The sequence below is a fragment of the Penicillium oxalicum genome, chromosome III, assembly GCF_001723175.1.
Source record: "Penicillium oxalicum strain HP7-1 chromosome III, whole genome shotgun sequence".
NCBI classification, from domain to species: domain Eukaryota; kingdom Fungi; phylum Ascomycota; class Eurotiomycetes; order Eurotiales; family Aspergillaceae; genus Penicillium; species Penicillium oxalicum.
Genome location: NC_064652.1, coordinates 2,437,727 through 2,454,301, shown reverse-complemented (window position 1 = coordinate 2,454,301; position 16,575 = coordinate 2,437,727). Strand labels below are relative to the sequence as shown.

At 51.4% G+C, this 16,575-nt stretch overlaps 5 protein-coding genes across 5 annotated transcripts; 3 read left to right on the top strand and 2 right to left on the bottom strand.

Moving 5' to 3' along the window:
- Nucleotides 1–364: 364 nt before the first annotated feature.
- POX_c04291 (uncharacterized protein) lies at nucleotides 365–1,516 on the top strand (the record flags this gene model as incomplete). Its single annotated transcript, XM_050113171.1, has 1 exon — nucleotides 365–1,516. One exon carries the CDS (start codon nucleotides 365–367, stop codon nucleotides 1,514–1,516), a length of 1,152 nt encoding a protein of 383 aa, XP_049970727.1.
- Nucleotides 1,517–2,721: 1,205 nt separating this feature from the next.
- On the bottom strand, nucleotides 2,722–4,333 carry POX_c04290 (uncharacterized protein; the record flags this gene model as incomplete). Its single annotated transcript, XM_050113170.1, has 5 exons — nucleotides 2,722–2,795; nucleotides 2,939–3,255; nucleotides 3,324–4,015; nucleotides 4,110–4,159; nucleotides 4,246–4,333. The coding sequence occupies 5 exons, from the start codon at nucleotides 4,331–4,333 to the stop codon at nucleotides 2,722–2,724; spliced, it is 1,221 nt and encodes a 406-aa protein (XP_049970726.1).
- Nucleotides 4,334–6,154: 1,821 nt separating this feature from the next.
- On the top strand, nucleotides 6,155–7,306 carry POX_c04289 (uncharacterized protein; the record flags this gene model as incomplete). The annotated part of the gene is made up of 1 exon (XM_050113169.1): nucleotides 6,155–7,306. One exon carries the CDS (start codon nucleotides 6,155–6,157, stop codon nucleotides 7,304–7,306), a length of 1,152 nt encoding a protein of 383 aa, XP_049970725.1.
- A 495-nt stretch (nucleotides 7,307–7,801) lies between these two features.
- On the bottom strand, nucleotides 7,802–11,004 carry POX_c04288 (uncharacterized protein; the record flags this gene model as incomplete). The annotated part of the gene is made up of 4 exons (XM_050113168.1): nucleotides 7,802–8,004; nucleotides 8,111–8,838; nucleotides 8,940–9,445; nucleotides 9,508–11,004. The coding sequence occupies 4 exons, from the start codon at nucleotides 11,002–11,004 to the stop codon at nucleotides 7,802–7,804; spliced, it is 2,934 nt and encodes a 977-aa protein (XP_049970724.1).
- Nucleotides 11,005–11,789: 785 nt separating this feature from the next.
- POX_c04287 (putative U6 snRNA-associated Sm-like protein LSm5) lies at nucleotides 11,790–12,403 on the top strand (the record flags this gene model as incomplete). The annotated part of the gene is made up of 6 exons (XM_050113167.1): nucleotides 11,790–11,814; nucleotides 11,869–11,925; nucleotides 11,982–12,020; nucleotides 12,086–12,113; nucleotides 12,252–12,315; nucleotides 12,368–12,403. 6 exons carry the CDS (start codon nucleotides 11,790–11,792, stop codon nucleotides 12,401–12,403), a joined length of 249 nt encoding a protein of 82 aa, XP_049970723.1.
- Between the last annotated feature and the right edge of the window lie 4,172 nt (nucleotides 12,404–16,575).

Below are 16,575 nucleotides of genomic sequence, written 5' to 3'. Positions count from 1 at the left end.
GCTCTCTGGCAATTCCTCGAGATTCCACCATCCACCTCACTCGTTCATCTCGTTGAGAACCGGTCGCTCGTTCAGATTGTTGCGTACAACTCTCATTTGAACCCCCGCCTGTCAGTGTGGATCCCACCCCAGAATCGATTAGGGGGACAGCATCAGCCCCCGAATCTCACGCGAAGACAAATCACTACGCTCGATTCCCGAAGCAAGGCGTTCGTGTGTTTGAGCGCTATCGATAATTTGTTCTTTCAAATATTGCCCCTCAACCGATCGCTTGGGCCCTGACATTCAACGGGCCGTGAACAGTCTTGAGTCTCCCGAGCCTTATCAAGACGATTTGAAGCACAGAAAAGCATAGAAAAGCACAATGAGAGTTCTACGCAGCAGGCCTGGGAAATCCCAGCTGTCTTTCATTCTGCTCCTTCTGGTTGTCCTGGCCACGGTTGGTCATGTATCGGCGCAAGGGAAAGATGCGAACACGTCGGCGACTACCGATGCCGCCCAGACCACCACTGCAGATCCCTCCTCGTCCACCTCCACCGAGAGTCTGTCAAGCGGGACCACTTCGTCGACAAAAACATCAGCCTCTACCGCAAGCTCCTCGTCCTCGTCGAGCTCGCAGTCCACCATGGATTCATCAACGACAACATCTTCCTCCTCTTCCACGTCCACTGATAGCACGTCAACGTCCTCCGTTTCCACAACAACGGGCTCAACATCCTCCTCCTCTTCAACCTCAACTTCCGGCCCCGTCGTCGCCGTCCCCCCTACCGAGAATGCGCCGTATATGCAAGAATCGAATATTCCCGAAGGCACCGTCTTCATTGCGGTCGGTGCCATCCTCGCTCTGATCGGACTGGCCGTCCTCGCCTGGCGAGCCCTGGTCGCATGGTCCGTCAACCGTTCCGTGCGCCGCGCAGCTCTCGCGCAAAGTTCCGAAAAGAAACGACTGTCTCGTCGGAACGGTGGTGGTCGGAAACGCTCGCACGGCGTCTACACCGCAGCAGCTGGATCAGCCGCCGCCGCAGGCAACGACGTCTCCCTCGACAAACTCGGCACATCTACCCGCACGACGTACAAGTCAACAAAGAGAGTCCCCAGCTCCAGCAGTGGGCTATTTTTCTCGCCCACGGCCGGGGGGACCGGATCGCATCACAGTCTTCCCAATGCTGGGAATCGAGCTTCGACATATCTTCCCGCAGGATACTATGCTGCGGCCGGTGTTTCGACACCCTCGCGCGAACATCATGATTCCCAACCTCATATTTATTCTCCTACCGGTGCCGGTGGTCCTGTCTCTCCCGGGGGTGGATATTTCGCCGGATCATCGCCTTCGCTGCCCCCCGTAGGCGGTTACACGGACGCACCACCGAATCGTCACTCCTACATGGCTGCATCTTCGAGCTCGCTGAACTTGAATCAGCCACCCCAGGGCCGCGCGCCGAGTGCATACCTGGAAGATCTCTTTGAGAGTCACACCTCTCCTCGAGGCTCTCAATCTGGATTTGATCGTCATTAAATGTCTACCTTTTTCTTTTCTTTTTTCTTAGCTCGACGGAGTTTCCTCTGTGTCTTGTTCCTTTTTCTCCCCCTCGCCCTTTTGCCCATCTGCTTTCGATTCATTCTCCCCCTTTTTCATTGTGCCATATATTCCCAGTGCAAATGCCTCTTTCTTCTATTCAAAACATTCGACTGTCCATGTTCAACGCGCCGGCGTTCTTTTCGGTGAGCGTCCCTTGTTATATTTTGTAGGATCCTTTCTCGTTACTCTCTCTCCTTTTGTCTTCATTGCACAAAGCTTATTTTGTCTATGTATATATCAGAAGCGGGCTTTCTTCTCTGATAATCTAATTCTGTGTGGACAAATTCGCCTACATACCTATTATCTCAATACATAGCACTTGCTGTGGTCAAGACTACCTACGATCCAAGTAACCCCGGTCATGAGGTGTTCAACACTATCACAATGCAATTTCATCTCGAATGGAACGGTCAAGTGAATCGTGCCCGACGCAATCAGATATTGTGGTGGATTGTTGGAAGGCCCGACATTCTCTGCCCGGACGGTGCACTAGAACTGGACCTCAAATTTGGCGGCCCTGAGCATATATATATATCTCAAGATGGTTAATAAGCCCGTTGGTGATCAACTCGTCTACGAGGGAAACCGCGCTGTCTTTGAGTTCTTAAGGCTGGAATTTCTTAATTTGACTTGAACTCAAGATTACTGCCAGTAGGTCCGAGAGTACACGAATAGAAAAAGGTAAAAGGGTTCAATGTCAATGGGGACCTATGCGTCAGGAGCCATCCAGGGCACTCGGCTGGATCGGCCTCATCTCCGTATTTGCGACACAAAACAACCCTCCAGGCCAGCTTTTCTTCACGGGGGGCTGTCTTTGCCGGACCCATTGACTAAGTACTGCTAGATGTTTGAAGGTTTTCATTACATGAAAAAGATATCGAAGCACATTCACATGCTTCGTCAAGGCAGAAAATGACATCAAGGGGCCGTATCAATAATAGTTCCAATGAGGCTGAACCGCGTGAGGAGCAGACGGGTCGTAAAATCAACACGATGCATTCAAGGCATGAACGATTAGTCCATGCGAACGACATTTGCAAAAACAATGATGCTGGTGGTGTACAAGTGTATCGAGAAAATGCAAACAGGCAATGCGGAAGTGGAAAAAAAGAATGTGAGGCAAAATGGGTTGGTGATACAGTTTAATCGGCATCGAGCTTGTAACTCAAGTCTCCGAGGAGGACATCATCCAGAGCAGGACCTTGCGTGTTGCGGACTAATGAAAAACCAGCCACTGAGTTAGCGAACATGACCTCAAAACAGGTCGGAAGATTCTCTCCCTTTTTATTCTCGTTTTTTTTTTTGCATGCGTCATATGGGATGAGATCAGGGTGGGATAAAACGGGACGAGACACTTACGCCACTCCGCTTCCACACGGAAGAAAACCCACATCCAGCGTCGCGCAACTTCGAGGAACATCAGGAGGAAGAGACCCGACTCGGTCTCGGACAGCCACGCAAGACCTGGCAACACCCGCCAGAGCCATGAAAAGCGAAGCAGCAAGTCGGCGACGATGACACCGTGATATAAACGATCAGATGAAAAGACACGATGCCGTCGCAGTCCATATGGATGTTCTCGGTCTAGTCGTTTGGAGGAGAACAGAGTGAAGTCCCAATCTTTGACGACGTCCCACCAGAAAGAATAGCCAGAGTTGATACAGGAGAAGATGAATCTGGCGACATCGCAACATTAGCAATCGATCTGGACGACCGAGGCAAGCACGAGAACAGGAAATCTCACAGCAGACGGATAATAGTCACTTCGCTAAAGCCGTGGAAATAAAAGGGATTGTAATTGCGGAGTTTCGCGTTCAGGTAGATGACAGGGAACGCCGTGGAATACTTTAATGCGTTAGCAAGATGCTGGCTCGCCTTGCTCTGTTCTCGGCGCGAAGTCGCGCGACGTGCGCGGAAGTATTCGGTCAGACATTGGCGCAGTCGAATCACGCTCGGAATTGCGATAATCAGCGGCGTAATAAAGTCCTTTCCACAACCTCGGTCCGGCTTGGATGTCGCAAACAGAAAATCGCTGAAGAACATGCAGAAACTGATATACAGATCGGCTAAGACTCGCGCATAGCTAGTCAAAGCATCCGCCAGCAAGACATCCGCAAATTTGCCATCCTGCGCCTCTGCAAGACCTCCAATGGCGACGCGCTTTAGGGTCCACAAGAGTCGGATGCGACCTGCGCGAGAGGCGCGATTGAAAGGCCAGATGAGGATGAGGAGAAGAACGGTGAAGACCGATTGCGGGATATAATCATAGCGACCGACCAGCTCGTATTGGCAATGGGTGACGATCCAAAAGACCACCAACCACAGGGTAAGTGGAACCGTCAAGATGGATGCTAATCGGTAGGCAGAGGCATGGTGTGATCGCTGAGAAGAGGAGGCGGCGGAGGAGGAGGGGTATCGAATCAATGCTGGGACATCCTATGAGGCGAGCACCAAAAGAAAAGTGCGACTGTCAGTCCTGGAAAGGTCTATTGTGATATTTCCCGGTACACCCAAGGGATCCTCAACATACAATATCCGTTTTGGCCAGCAAGTGCAAGTTGATCGCCCATCCCCAAAAACCTATCACCCTCGATTAGTCGCCGCAAGCTGTGTCGCGTGCCGCGCACACGAATGGTCCTGCCGGCATGGAAAATCGCACAACGTACCGGCCACTAACAGAGTTGCTACCCGCAAGGGAAATGGAAAGGTCAAGCCAAAGCCATCAATCTGTGGCTGTCGATCTGGGCTGGGCATTATTCCATGGACTGATTCAGGAGCACGGCGATCGAGACAAGGCGAACGACACGGGCAAGGCTAGGCGGTGGTGGAATGGAGGGGTTGGAAAAAGGAGGAAAGCGAAAGCGAAAGCGAGAGATATGGTGATGACCCGCCGGCAGGGTGAGAATAAGTGACAAGAAAACCAAACAGGGGGGGAGGAGAGGCTGTTCTGGGGATCTCCGGGTCAAAATGGAGAGGGCCGATGAGTTGGGGCGTTGACAGGAGGGACAATGTCTGTTCTGACGTGGAAATGGCGACCATGGGGACACTTGGATGTTCCTGTCCCGTCCGCTTTCAGATTCGGTAATCAGCACCCTGAGACCAAAGCGTGACATCCGACAGTGGAACAGTCGATTTGTTGGTCCCTCTTTTTGGTGAAATTAATTTTGGTTTTTGATTTTTTCTTTCTCTGGTTCACTTTGTCCATTCATTTCTGCCGGCTTTTGAGGTCCCGCAGCATGTCGGAGCGAGTGCGAGTCGTCGCTCTTCATTGGGGCGACTTGACGGAGTGGAGTCGCTGAGAATCGAATTAACTTATTCAGTGTCGGCTGGTCCCTTGCGCTTCGGGAGTCCTTGAGGGTCTGGATCCTCGTCTGCTAGTCCAAGAGAATTAAAAAGTCATTAGGTCGACAACTGGCGCGCTGACTCGTCTGTCGGGGCCTCTGACTGTATTAAGCACCGGGAGGTTCGAGTCTTCAGTGACAGGAAAAGATCATGCCTCAAGGAAGAGACAGGGCTGGTATACCTCTGCTGCTAAAAGTATGCTAAGAACCGCAGATGAACGGAGGGTAGATCGGAGGTTGCCACGCGTGTTGCCGAGTGTTGGTCCATAGGGTGTCTTTGGTTCGAGCGTAAGACCGACAAGAAAGCGAGGAAGACCTGATACTCGAGCCTACTCACTACCGTACTACACGGCCGAGTATAGAGATAGAGACTGGTGGATCAATATGGACCCTATGGAGCATCCTTGAGAAGCCAGTGAAGTAGAGTACTGGACTACTACTACAGTCGATCGGTCTGAAGTGAGTTCACAGAAGGACAGAGTCTTTCTCATCATTCCACGCTTGAAACCCACCTTCCGCCATGAAGACTTCTCTCTACACTTGCTCATACCATCTGTTGCGGACGACTTAGTGCACAATCACATCATGTCGATCGTTGGATCCACATAATTACGAGTCTCTCTGAAGGTGACGTCGTCTGTCCCTCGGATCCTGATTGTCGGGGTAGTACTATACTCTCAGTCATACCCGAATCACGGTGACCAGAGCATCTCAGCAGACGGGCAAGCAATACCGAGAAGATACTCGCAGCCATCAAGAAGACTGAAACGGATCCTGCTAGCTTCAAGTCTCTCATCGATTCCGAAAATGAGAAAGAAGCCAACTTTATTTTTAGACTCGTCAGGGGCATCTTCTGGACTCGGCGGCCCGCCGCGGCAAAAAGAAAAAAAAAAGAAATCTAAATTCAAAAAAAGGCGTTTCACATGACCGCAGGAGATTGGTCTCGAGACTACCGCCCGAAAGTGCAGGTCATGTGACTCTGGGACTGAACAGGGCCAGACACCCCCGAATCCTCGGCGGTCGGACAGATCATCACATGACCTTAAGCCGAGGCAGTCCCGGGGAAACAGACCCGTCAAGTCGTGGGGAATGCGAACGGTTATCTCGGGGACAAGCTTGATTCCTCCACTCAATGGTAATTTGACGCGCCCGGCCTCAAGACCCTCGTATTAGATACATATACACCAGAGGGACATTATAATCCTCCCATCTCTAGTGCTTGTCATCGCCCATCATGGCCGAAGATGATCCTCACTTGTCATTGACCACACCCGATGCTCCCATCGGCTCTTCAACTTCGCACTTCTACCCGTTTGCAACATCTCCAGATATCATTCGTGCCCATGAAAAGGATGCCTATCTCACTAGCGGGCTGGTCCAGCAAGTCCAATCCATCATACGAGCTCTCCGCGGCGCACGGTACGCTCACACCCACTCCGACGCGATCAAGCATCTCACCGAACTCCTCTACTTCTCCCTCACCACCGCCATCGGCAACCGCACCCTCGGCGAGGAATACTGCGACCTCGTTCAACTAGAAGATGATACCCTGCGGTTACCAGCAATCACACGCCGTGTTGGGTACATTCTCAGCAGTATCCTTGTCCCATGGTCTCTGCAGCGATTGCTGCCCGCGCTGCGGCAGCGTGTACGCCATAAGCTCGAGCGAAGTATCGCCAAGCAGCAGCTTCGAGCAGCGCAGCAAGCGAGTCTACTCAATTTGAAAAAACCCGCCTTCAGCACAAACACGGCGGTCGAGAAAGCGAAAAAACCATTCTTCACAAAACTCCGCCTCCAACAATACCTGCTCGACCATCTGGACTCGATCACCTCGGTCTCGCCCATCTACGCTCTCAGTATTGCGACCTTCTACTTCACCGGCTCATACTATCACCTCTCCAAACGCATCTGGCGTCTACGATATGTTTTCACAAAGAAGATCGAGGAAAGCGAACAACGCATCGGATATGAGGTCCTCGGCGTGTTGATGGTATTGCAGATTGCGGTGCAGGGATTCCTGCACGTGCGCAAGCTGGCAACCACGATGAACGAGGAGCAAGAAGATCCCGGTGCCAAAACGGGGGAGGCATCGTCCGAGGCAGGGGCGCTCATTGCCACGATCGAGAATCCCTCGACAGTGCCTTTGCTCCCGGCTTCATCGGCCCGATATGATTTGGACGTGGATCCCGGGGCGGTAGCTTGGATTCCGGACGGACAACAGCGGAAATGTACGCTGTGTCTTGAGGCTTTCAAGGACCCTAGTGTCACAACCTGCGGACATGTCTTTTGCTGGGTGTGTGTTCGGGACTGGGTGCGGGAAAAGCCCGAGTGTCCCTTGTGTCGACAGGAGGTGCTCATTTCTAAAGTGCTCCCATTGAGAGGTTAAATAGCACTGGTTGCTTTGGTTACACCTCCGCTCTTTTTTCCTCTCTGTGTTCTCTCATCTTGTCGACACAGACTGCATGATGGATGTCGGTCTTAGATTCCTTTGAAATATACCCTCGATGTCTCGTTACGAAGTCAATGCTGTGGCCTCTTGTATTATAAATGTACCTCTTTACTGCTGTGGATCAGGGCCAGACTCGCTTCTACTACTACCTTGATGCGCAGAACTTAGCGAAGACCCTGACTTCTAGAACGATGAAACAAGAAGACGGTGATGACTGGGACGAAGGGAGCGTAGAAGAGTACGTAAGTCACTTTAGATCGGCAAAACTTCGTTACAGTATGTACCCCAGTAGGTCAAAGCCAAAGGTGAGCATGCCCGTTTGCATTGTAAAGGGGCCTAGTTCGCGATCTATGTGGACCCAAATAAATGCAACGTACGTATGAATGGAAAGATATAATTCCTTGATGTACAAGGAAGACTTGAAAAAAGTAATCAAGAGCGATCAATGACATCGCCATCAACAATCCCAGGAACCACCTGCGGATCCTCCACGTTCACTGTCTGACCTGAAGGGCAGACGATCGGTAGATTTAATTCGGCATGGGCCGGACGAGGCGGAGTAGGTTTCATGGCCAGTCGCTTCTTCTCCATGGCATTGAAAAGACAGATAGAGGCGTATGGATCTGTGGCAGCGTCTGTGAATCAATGTCAGCGGGCTCCTCCCAGAAAAGCCAAAAGCCAAAAAAAAAGGAAAAATTCCTCGCCCACGTTTCAATGGATACGATCAGCATCTGTACTCACAGCTAACCTGGCTATAGTTTAACGGTATCGTCCAATTGCTGCACCGCACATCTCCACTTTTTTCGAGGGGCAGACCCAAGTGTGCTTGCACCTGATCGCTCAAATTCACGAGTCTCTTATTGACCAGCGCTGGCTGGGTTTGTCCGTATCGGATGAGTTTGTACAGATGACTAAGTTCGAGTATCGAACGTGTTTCGATGCCGAGATATCTACGTAGCCGGGTCGAGTCTGCTTTGATCGAAACTCCAACCTTGGTGATGTCTGGTGACTCGAGAATGTGCTTGAGGGTCGGTGCAACGAGATCCTCGCGAGTCCGACTGGGTTTGAACAAAGCGATTTGAAAGAGAGCGATGCGCTTTTCGTCTGCAATTTGGATGAGTGACACGTTCTTTTGAACACCGCGTGATGCGGATGCTTGTGCTTGCCATTCCAAGTCAAAGCCGATGACCTTACTGTCAAGGAAATGCTGCAAAACGCGTTCGGTACTCTCTCGGCTTTTGCAGTAGTGTACTTTTGGTTTCTGTCCATCAGGAGATAGCTGGTCACTGTGCTTCCAGAACAACGTCTCCTCTTCAGCTGAAATCGTGCCCTCCTCGGCACGGTCTGTTTTTTCTGACAAGATTGAGATTTTGTCGGAGTGCACTTTCGAAGCCTGCAACTGCGGGATGCATGCATTTTTGCCCCTCAATTCATCAGCGTTGAAGTCGCCGTACATGCGAGAAGCAGTGCTGTAGGGTCGGTCCTTTAATCTGGGATTCAAACCACCGGGAATGGTGATGGGGTTGGGCTCCCAGAAATTGCGTTGGACGCTTGTCCAGGGTTTGCCTACTCGCGACGTTTTTTTGTCTGGCTTCTCTTGTCATTTCGTCGCACAGGTCCTTGATCAACAGTGTCATATTTATCATTTGCCTTGGAGCCCGACGATGAAGACAGCTTCGAGACCGGTTGCCCGCTTCTACTGGACTGGAGCTTGTCAGACGCCCAGTTTGGAAGCACGGTCTCGTCCTTTCTGCCATTCGTCGACTGTGGTTGTCCTTGCTTCGGCATTGCTGAGCAGAGAGGTACGACTCGTCTTTCCAACCTGGCTGGGCGAATCGACGGCCGCAACTGATAACCTGGGCTTTTCACGTTGATCCGTGTTTCGTCGTGGAGCACCAGACGGTTTGGATGCTGTGGCCAAGGACTGCCGTTTCTTCCTTCGCCGCTGCCTTGATGCAGAAGTGCGTTAACTTGAGTTTGACTGGCTTCCTTGGCCGTGGTATCCGCCGGATTGCCAGATTGAGACTCGGAGACCGTCCTTGAGCGCACAGCGTGTTTGACTTTTTGCCGCACGCTCTTGAATCTGGTCACAGACGAGAAATCTTGGCCGTTTTTCGCGATACTCCGCGCCGACGGACTTTGACAGAACCGAGGTCGAGAATCTGAGACTTTCGCGCAGCTGCTTCCTCCTTGAATCTGTCCGTCATCCTTGACCAAGTCTGAAGAAAGTTGGACTCTTTGGACATGCGAACAGCCATGTCTGGTGCAAACCCTCTATCGCGGAGGTCCATCATTTGATGGATCCAACGATAGAAACGTCCGAGCTCTTGACTGATCGGTTTTTCTGAGACAAAGAGACCCTCGGCTTGGATGATGTTCGGAACCCTCGTTTTCGCCATTCGCTCCTCAAGCCCGAATCGGTACCAGCTGATGTATCTGTACAGCTCCAGCTCCACCAGGTACTCTTTCGAGGAGGCCCTGTATGATTTATGCCAGTCGACTAGATAGTTCCGCAGCAGCTCTTTTGTCTGGTACTCTGCGAGACCTTCCCACATGGGTCCAAAATATCCCGCCGTGGTGGGAATCAGGTACAGGACTTCCTTTGTCAAAAGCATGTGGTGCAATCGCTGAATCTCAAAGGGGGCAAATAGATCGAGCTGGCGCCAGTATTTGTTGAGCGCGGGGGACCAAGTCGGTTTGGGGCCTTTCCACCGTTGAAGGTATGCCCTGCGAATGCGATCGATCACTCGAAGCCTCTGTCTATGCATGATTTCTCGTGTGCGCTGGCTCTCCTTGCCCTCAAACATGATTGACGAAATGTATCTTGACGGAGCGATTGCAGCAGATCTGACCGAGTTTACCAGAGTGAAGAATTCCAGCAAATAGGCATCGCCGAGCCGTATCTCCGATCTTCTCTTCGTGCGCCAAAACCAGCGATATACATGAGCCGTGGTACCAAAGTCATTGCCATGGGCAAGGATCTTCTTTAAAAAATCCTCATAACGCAGCTTTGACGGCGTCTCCAAGGAGGCAAGGGCTTGTAGAAGTGGCGTCATAGAATTCAAGGCACTCAGCACATCAGAGACCTTGCCCTGCAATTCAATGTATTGTTGAGCCAGAAGATTAGTTCGCTTGAGTGCTCTATCGACTTTGGCTCGGGCGACATTCCGCGGACTCAAATACTCTTGATGCAAGTGTATGCGGAGAAGCTTTGAATCCTGTTTCAATACGGCCAGGGAGGAACGGATAACCTTGACATGCAATTCTGCAAGAATACGCGCTGATTTTGAGACCTCCGACCTCAGATATGGAAGTCTGTGGAACACGATCTTGCAATACTGGTGCTCTAGAAACAGACAGGCTTCTTGAGTTATCTCTGCCCGCCGCTCAAAATGTAAAACAGCCATCGAGATATACTGGTCATATTCGAGACCCAGTGTCTTGATAGCGGTGGCGCTGTGCGAGAGACGGTGCTCGACAAGAGCATACTTTGTCTCCAGGTACTCATGGACCATCACGGATATGTTCTCCATCACACGTGCCTTCCTCTCAATCTCGCGAAGCTTCTTGGGATCCAACGATTTGTTTAATCGCTGTTGAGCCCTGAGCTCCCGTGCGCGGATCAAATCATTCATATTCTGAGGTGCGATTCGAGCCGCGCTTGGCCTTCTTGAAGCACGCCGAGGCGTAGGAGTGACTTGACCCTCATCTTCCTCCTCGTCCACTATGATAATTTGCGAGCGGCTCGAAGCAGTGAATGATCTTCGGGCATCATTCGCAAGGCGATGTCCACGATGAACTCGACAGCGACGATGTCCGATTCGCGGGCATAACAAGGAGAGATTGACAACACTATAGTCATTCACAATATTAGAGAGACCGAGTCACACTTCATCGAAAGATCAACTTACCCTTGGGTTGAAAAGTGCCTCAGACCTGAGTAGCTATGGCGTTGGCCAAGCCTATTGCACGGAGCAGTCGATACCAAGGACGGGTGCCTCAGACCTGCTGGAAAGGTCGCCCATCCCCGCATACTGCTGCGTGCGCATAGCGCGATGCCGCAGAAGTGGCCTCAATGGCAGAGTAACAGGCGCCGCACTGTTTCAAGCCTTTTAGCCAGCTTCGGGCAAAGACCAGAAGCTCATATAGGACAAAACGAGACTGTTATCATGCTTCATGCCACCGCGTCGTGCCCTAGGCAAGCCTTCGTGTGACGGGTCTCCAAAAGGCGGTCGCACTATTCCGAATCTGGACGTGGTTCTCGGCCCGCAAAAAACCCGGTCGCTCGTGGGCCATCCCCCCGGCGGCGCAGCTTGGTATAACCTCTTGGGTGAATCTTGCTGGCTGCGTCACGCGTGACATTTTGAGAAAAGCGAAATAAATTGCAATCAGTAAAGGCAGTTCTTCAACATCCACTAAAATGGCCTCACAACTTCTTCCCCTTGGTATGTGGACAGAATTGACTCCCGCACCGTGAGACCCCGCTAATATTCTGATAGAGCTTATCGACAAGTGCGTTGGCTCTCGCATCTGGGTGGTCATGAAGGGCGACAAGGGTTTGACTCTCAATGGAGCCATGAGAGCTATTAAAGCATACTAAGATATTGTGTAGAGTTCTCCGGGACCTTGCTCGGGTTTTACGACTACGTCAGTAAGTATTCCTCGTGTTTACTGTCTGTTTGAAATATCAAAAACATGCTGACCTAGCAAACCTAGACATGGTGCTGGAAGATGTGACTGAATTGTAAGCGCCTCAATCCATTGATGTTCTGAAAGGGTCACTTGAGAGTCCTCGGCGCTCGTCAAATTCGGAGTCACTGCTTGTGCTGTGATTGCGGTGAGCGGCGTTGATATTCGACGAAAGTGACTAATTTCCCCATAGCGACTACACTGGCGCTCAAATCAAGTTGCCCAAGCTTCTGCTGAATGGAAACAACATCTGCATGGTATGGTGATTTCCACTTCGTCTTCCAATGGCCCTCTCTAACTCTAGCATAGTTGATCCCTGGTGGTGAAGGGCCCGGCAGCGTCTGAAGCTAGTTCGGCTGAGAAATGAAACACTTGGAAAAACGGATATGCCACTTTATTTAATGATACCGATTGCAATGACATCTCAAAATCTTCAATGACTGCACGGAAACGGGCTTTTCCATCATTGTACAAGTGGCCGTCTAACGTGACTCTTATAATGATCTTTCCCGCGCACTTCTGGTTGACAAGTTGTTGTTCTGCAATTGGGGCGCTTGGCTTGGTGAAAGCAAACTTGATGCGAATACTGCATCCGTCGAGGACTCTGCTACATGTTCAGGCCATCCTCCACCTTGTGAGGGGGCAGGGACCAGGCTGAGATATGGCCTGCTCAAGGATCGCGTTCGAGGATCGCGGCAGCGGAAGATAACGTGTAGGACAACCTCAGGCCGGTGAGAAAATCTCTGCCATCGTGAATGCATTCGCGATGCTCTCGATTTTCTATAGATTGTTGGAATCCGTGTCAGTGTCAAAGCCAACACTCATTGCATCTTCACCATCAGTCTCCTTGGTGTCACGCCAGTCGACTTCGGAAGCTCCCTTTCATGACGAAGCTGTGGTAACTGCGATTCTCCCACATTTTTGATCACCGCATAGATGGCGTGACGTGCACCGATCCAGCTCACTGCTCTAAAGTCGTTCAATTCCCAGTTCCCCCTGCTTACTTCATATCGCCTTTGGGGTGAAGGTAGCCGATCAGGACAAAGTCGACTTGCCAAATTCAGAATGAACATCGATACCCAGACCGCGGTTCATCATACCCTACTGAGGCTGACGTCCAGGCGACTCGCTCCAAAAAGACCGAGATTGACTCACGAGCCCCGCCAAGCATGAATTGCACAGAGTCAATCTCAACTTCTCCGCATTCGCGCCAATCAACTCGCCAGACTTATACCACAAACTCTCGCCGAGCCGCGCCTCAGCAGGGCACTCGGGGGGCATAACGTCGGCTACTCGCGGATTCCCAGGGCGCTCTCTGCAGTTTAGAATCGGATATTTTACACGCAAGACGTGGAACTGACAGGTTTACAGGATAGGATGACAGTCGTTGGTCAAAGTCTGTGTCTCTTTGCTTTTAGGTTTCTGCATTGGCAGTCGAAATGCTAATGTGTGGGGGTGTGGCCAGACCTCGAGAGTATCCGATTTTCTGGGGTAATGATCCTGGAGTACATGTGGTGATGACTCAGGGTGACTCCTCACTTTGAAGTTTCAAGTGTACTCTCGACTCCTACCAGACTAATTGAAGTGGGACGGCAAACGCTCAAAGTCCCGGAATGCGAGTGGATATCTGGAGTAGAAACAAGATGCGCGACTTTCCTTGTGGACCTGCAAGACTTACCGTTACTTCCGGGGTACCCCGGAATTTGTCAAGGCATTGTTGCCAAATGCGCTCGGGCGCTTGACTCGATGATCATCTTTTCTGGAGAGAATGACATGCTGGAGTGCCCATGGACAACGGGTGCATGTGCGCGTGCGTGACGAGCCTCGCCCCGGATCGCCCTCTGTCGGAACTTGCATCCTTTTTCGACAATAGCCGTGCATCACTTTCCTCGGATGTTTGACCATTGGTCAAGGGAGAGACTCGGTTCAAAATATTTGCAAGCGAACTGAGTTTTCTCGCAATTTCTAGGCCTGCCAAATATGCCGACCTTGTGAATAACGCCTGTTCGCCGGGCCGGGCTGAGATCCCTCTGGGACGATATTGAATTCGGGCCGGCGAACATCCGTGGCTATTTTCCCCATCTCTACATTCCATGATTCGCAGGTTTGAAGACGGCGCGGTCAACGTGGTGTGGACAAATTCTCAAGTATGCAGACAGGAAGTGTGTGAGATAGCTCGTGCATGTTGCGATATTCCGACAATCAAATGAACGACCTTGCCCACCGCCAAAGAGCTCCGTCCTATCTATTAGCTCACACAATTTGTCCACAGAACAGTCCATTTTCACCTCTGCCCTTGGCCTAAACACCCTAGCTCGTCGTCGGGCATCTACTACTGCTGGCTGCCAGCCCCAAAGGAAAAATAAAAACACCAAATCCCCGCAACATCCATATTAGGTTCCTTGACATAGTGGATAGGAGTAGCTTCCTATCCCAGATCAGCGACGAGGTGGACAAGGGTGGATAAAAATGGATATCCCATGGACCCAATGAACCATCGACGTACATACGAGGTCTCATTTCCATATTACGAATTCAAGAATTGGAAATCCAGATCAAAGGTTCTCGTCAGTCGTCCCCCTCCTCCTCGTGGACCATAGTCATCCTCTGCCTCATCTGTGGCACGGTGGATACATCCTGGCCGTAGTTGCTTACCCCAGACTCGCGATGTGGAAACTGTTACCTAACAGCTTCGCATCCCCCCGCATTCAAGCTGGGGGGGAAACTGGATCAATTCTCTATCCGGCCGGTGGGACAACTCTAAAGAGACCCAGCTAAAATGAAGTCTCACAATGATGACGGGGGCACTGCTGGATTGCGTGCTTTTAGAATCGAATTAGGGAGGGCGATTGCGACGATGGAAACAGGTGGGAATCGGGATGGTCAAAAACGGAGGATAGAGAGACATGCTGGTGGAGATTACGGTCGGCGGTCACCATTTAGGCCTCATTGGGTACTTTACGGTAGTACTCTTCTACTTGTACAATACAGAAGAACCTATACCCCTTCACCTATTACGGGTCGAGTGGCGGTATTCTAAGATGTGCATTTCAAGTCCTATGGCTATCTTGACATTTAGACCCAAATGTGCTACGAGGAGTTCCTAGGAGTATCTCTGTCTTCCATGATCTCGCCATAATCAGCCATGCATTTACAACACCAAAATAGCTTGGCTCTGCAACAAAGGGGAGAGGCATGGCACAGATCACGATCCTTCAAATATGGAGCTTCCCTTTTCGGCAACCACCCCTCTAAGAGTTCCCAGTCTGCCACACAGAGTCCGTCGAAGATGAATCAGTCATGTGCTCACGCCGCACATGCGAGATGCCCCTCCAAGTCTGCCGCAGCAATGGGCCAAAAACAAGAGAAAAACATCCAAAGAGCATCGGGCTTTTTGTCTTGGCCTTTTCACATCGCCTTTTGCTCCCCTCTCCTACTTTCCCCCTTTCCTCCTCCTCCGTCCAAGCAATCAACAAACTTTCCACTCGCCAAGCTTTCCAAGCGAGGAACCTCTTTCCTCCATGGGGACACATGGTGAGATTTGGTTCTAGACACAGCCTCGGCGTGGCAGATGATGCCAATCTTCGCCCGATGTTACCGTGGCTCAAAAGGGTGTCATGGCTCGTAGCCAGTCACGGGCCAGGCGGAGCGCCATCTTCCCAGCCGTGGCGGCCGAGGCCGAGGAATCGAAAGCGGCAGCGCCCAGGACATCAAAAGACTAGACATCGATTGGGTAGGTGTGTAGTAGTATACTTGATTGTGTGGGCAGATTCTCGTAAGCTAATCGGAGCCTGCAGCATGCAAGACAGGTTCGGTCCTTCTCTCATGTGCCACCCCCCCCCCACACCTCCCCAGTCAAGCCCAGCCGCCTCAGTCTCCAAATCGGGGCTAGTCTGAGCTTCATGGATTGCGGAGGGTTGCCGCGCCGTTCACAGCTTCCATGAAGCGGTGTGTTGAATGGTCATTTGGTCACGAAGGGGCCACTTTGAGGGATCAGTCGTATGTTGGTCGGACTCCTCCTCCCCTAATGTACATACCAGATAACCCCTTATGCACATGGCGGGAGTTTGCCGCGTGGCGCAATTACCCCATTGAGAATTCTCATGAGAGAGAGGAGAGAGGAGGGAGAAGGAAAGCTTTCAACTTGTTCTCGTAGGCATCTCTCCAACTGACTGGACGCGGAAAGTCTGAGATTACTTTGGTCGTTGGTTCCAGATCGGAAATCGATGATCTTGGCATCCCTCGGAGAGTGACAGCAACGACCGCAGCCAGAATAGGCGATGAAGATGGTCTTTCCTGGTCAGAGCGAGCGAGTACGGAACTCCGGCGGACGCTCGGCCATGGCAGTAAACCATTCTGACGCCCCCCCTCATTGCCAACAGTCACAGGGTGTGCGCGCAGCAGACTTGGAGATCTTGCGGAGAGGGTAAAGTTTCCTCAAAATATGCGTCGACTAGACGTGTCCGTCAAGGTTCGAGAAGAACTTTCAAAATGAAAAATCAAAATCAAAAATGGCC